This window comes from Amphimedon queenslandica, unplaced genomic scaffold, assembly GCF_000090795.2.
Source record: "Amphimedon queenslandica unplaced genomic scaffold, v1.1 AMPQUscaffold_12677, whole genome shotgun sequence".
Taxonomy (NCBI): domain Eukaryota; kingdom Metazoa; phylum Porifera; class Demospongiae; order Haplosclerida; family Niphatidae; genus Amphimedon; species Amphimedon queenslandica.
This window is the reverse complement of record NW_003547087.1, coordinates 14591-16482: the sequence shown is the minus strand read 5'-3', so window position 1 is coordinate 16482 and position 1892 is coordinate 14591. Positions and strand designations below refer to the sequence as shown.

Here is a 1892-nt window from a genome sequence, read left to right as displayed (position 1 = left end):
ATAGCTTCAATCCAGTCCTCACCTAAAGCTTCTGCTGCATTAGCATAACTGCCTCTTACAGCAATGAATGAGTTTAGAAACTTTTGACAGTGCTCCTGTACTTTAGGTAACTTCCTCATAAAACTAAGACTAGCCTTGAACTCTGCAATAAACTTTTCCATGCTACGAGTCTCCCCGATTTCTTCTCTAATAAGATAAGCTGCATATAACTGACTGGCAAGATCTGAGAGAGACGTCTTAAGAGAATTGAGAGCAGCATAATGAGATACAAGAACATTGTCTATCACTTTCTTTACTTTATTGACATCAACAGTAGCTGATGGACCTAATAGAGGTCAAAGGTCAGTATACACACAGTATTATCACTTACTAGCTCCTCCAGTGGATGATACTGATGCTGATTCATGTACTACATTAGAGGAGGAGGTAGTAGGATCTGATTAATATTAAATAAATAAACAATTTAAAATCATTTGTATCTATTACCTGTTGAAGGAGGAGGATTTCTTCGTGCTCTATGAATGTTTAATGTAACAGGATCAGCCACACCTTCCAGTGGTATGGAGTAATGTAGTGTAGGGACAGCATCAGGTGATCCATACACTGATATCAGACAAGATGGAGGAAGAGGATAATCTTTGCTACCAAAATTGTCAACATCACAACGATACAACTATTAAAAATATAAACTATTAGTTAATAAAAGTTATACTTACTCTACATGGTTTCATGTGAGGTTTAATATCCCATCCAGTAACTGGCTCATCTTGTGGAGCATCAAACTGTAACTCAATGTATCCATCTTTATCTTTGAAATGAAAATAAACATACTGTCCTGTTTTAGCATGAGAATGCTTTTTTGTGATATACTATAATAAAATTAAAAATCAAAAAATCAATTTCAATAAAATCATTACAAATCAATTGGCAAGCACATGTACCTTAATGAGAGCATTTAGTTTCTTAGCTGCAGTGAAGGTAACCAAATCTTCTACTCCGTCTTTTTCATAATAGAGCATTCCAGTGTACCTCATGAATTTTCCTATACCTTTAAATTCTATTATGAAAGAGAAGCTTAAAACAATTCTTTGCACCAGAGGTTGCTAAAAATAATTTTTCTTGAAGAACTTATGTACATGACAACATGCATGTACTTACTATCAGTGCTTGAAAGCTCTGATTCATTCTTACTGTCAGATACAGTGAGAGGTGTTGCTGCTCCTTCAGTAACTGCTTCAGTTTTGTCACCTAATTCCTGATCTCCTTCATCTTCCTCCTCCTCCTCCTCCTCCTCTTGATTAGATTCTATAAGTACATGTCATAAACATACTACACATGTACATGTATACTGACCATTTGCTGCTCCATTGCTAGCTCCTGGTGGACCACCTGTCTTGTCTGATCCACTGGATGAATCTGATGAATGACTAGAAGAATCATCATTGCTTCCATTTTCATCATCTTCTGAATCTGAATCTCCATTAGTTGATTCTTCTCCCAGTATACAAACTAAACAGAACTTCTTACGTTGAATGGATCCATACCCACTATTAGAGCTAAACTCTCCTTCCTCAACCACTGAGAACTGGTAAGGAAGACTGGGTGTGCTCACTGGAGCTATAGCAAACTTTAGATAATGACTAAGACCTGGTCGTCCTGTTAAATCAACGCAGTGCTGTATCTCTAATTTAAGTCGTTTGAGGAGAGGCTTTGAGAGTGATACTGCATACACAGCACTCACTAGCACAGTATTAGGAGGAAACTCGAACTGTCCTCCTACAAGAGCAACCACTGCTGCTTCTACTGTCTCAGAGGACAATAGGCTTCCTTCTTCTACTCCAATCCTTACACCATATTTCTCCCAATTCATCAGTTGAGCTTTGTCTCCTTGA

The 1892-nt window shown here is 37.5% G+C and overlaps 1 protein-coding gene across 1 annotated transcript in view; it reads right to left on the bottom strand.

The window, feature by feature from the left end:
- LOC109587142 (uncharacterized) overlaps positions 1 to 1886 on the bottom strand; it is a 5506-nt gene extending 3620 nt beyond the window's left edge. The window contains exons 1-7 of the mRNA XM_020003378.1: positions 1354 to 1886; positions 1159 to 1305; positions 942 to 1057; positions 717 to 869; positions 487 to 673; positions 371 to 436; positions 23 to 223 (exon numbers count right to left, since the gene is read on the bottom strand). Coding sequence (XP_019858937.1) covers positions 23 to 223; positions 371 to 436; positions 487 to 673; positions 717 to 869; positions 942 to 1057; positions 1159 to 1305; positions 1354 to 1870 — 1387 coding nt within the window. The 5' untranslated portion in view covers positions 1871 to 1886. The remainder of the gene's footprint in view (positions 1 to 22; positions 224 to 370; positions 437 to 486; positions 674 to 716; positions 870 to 941; positions 1058 to 1158; positions 1306 to 1353) is intronic.
- Positions 1887 to 1892: the final 6 nt, after the last annotated feature.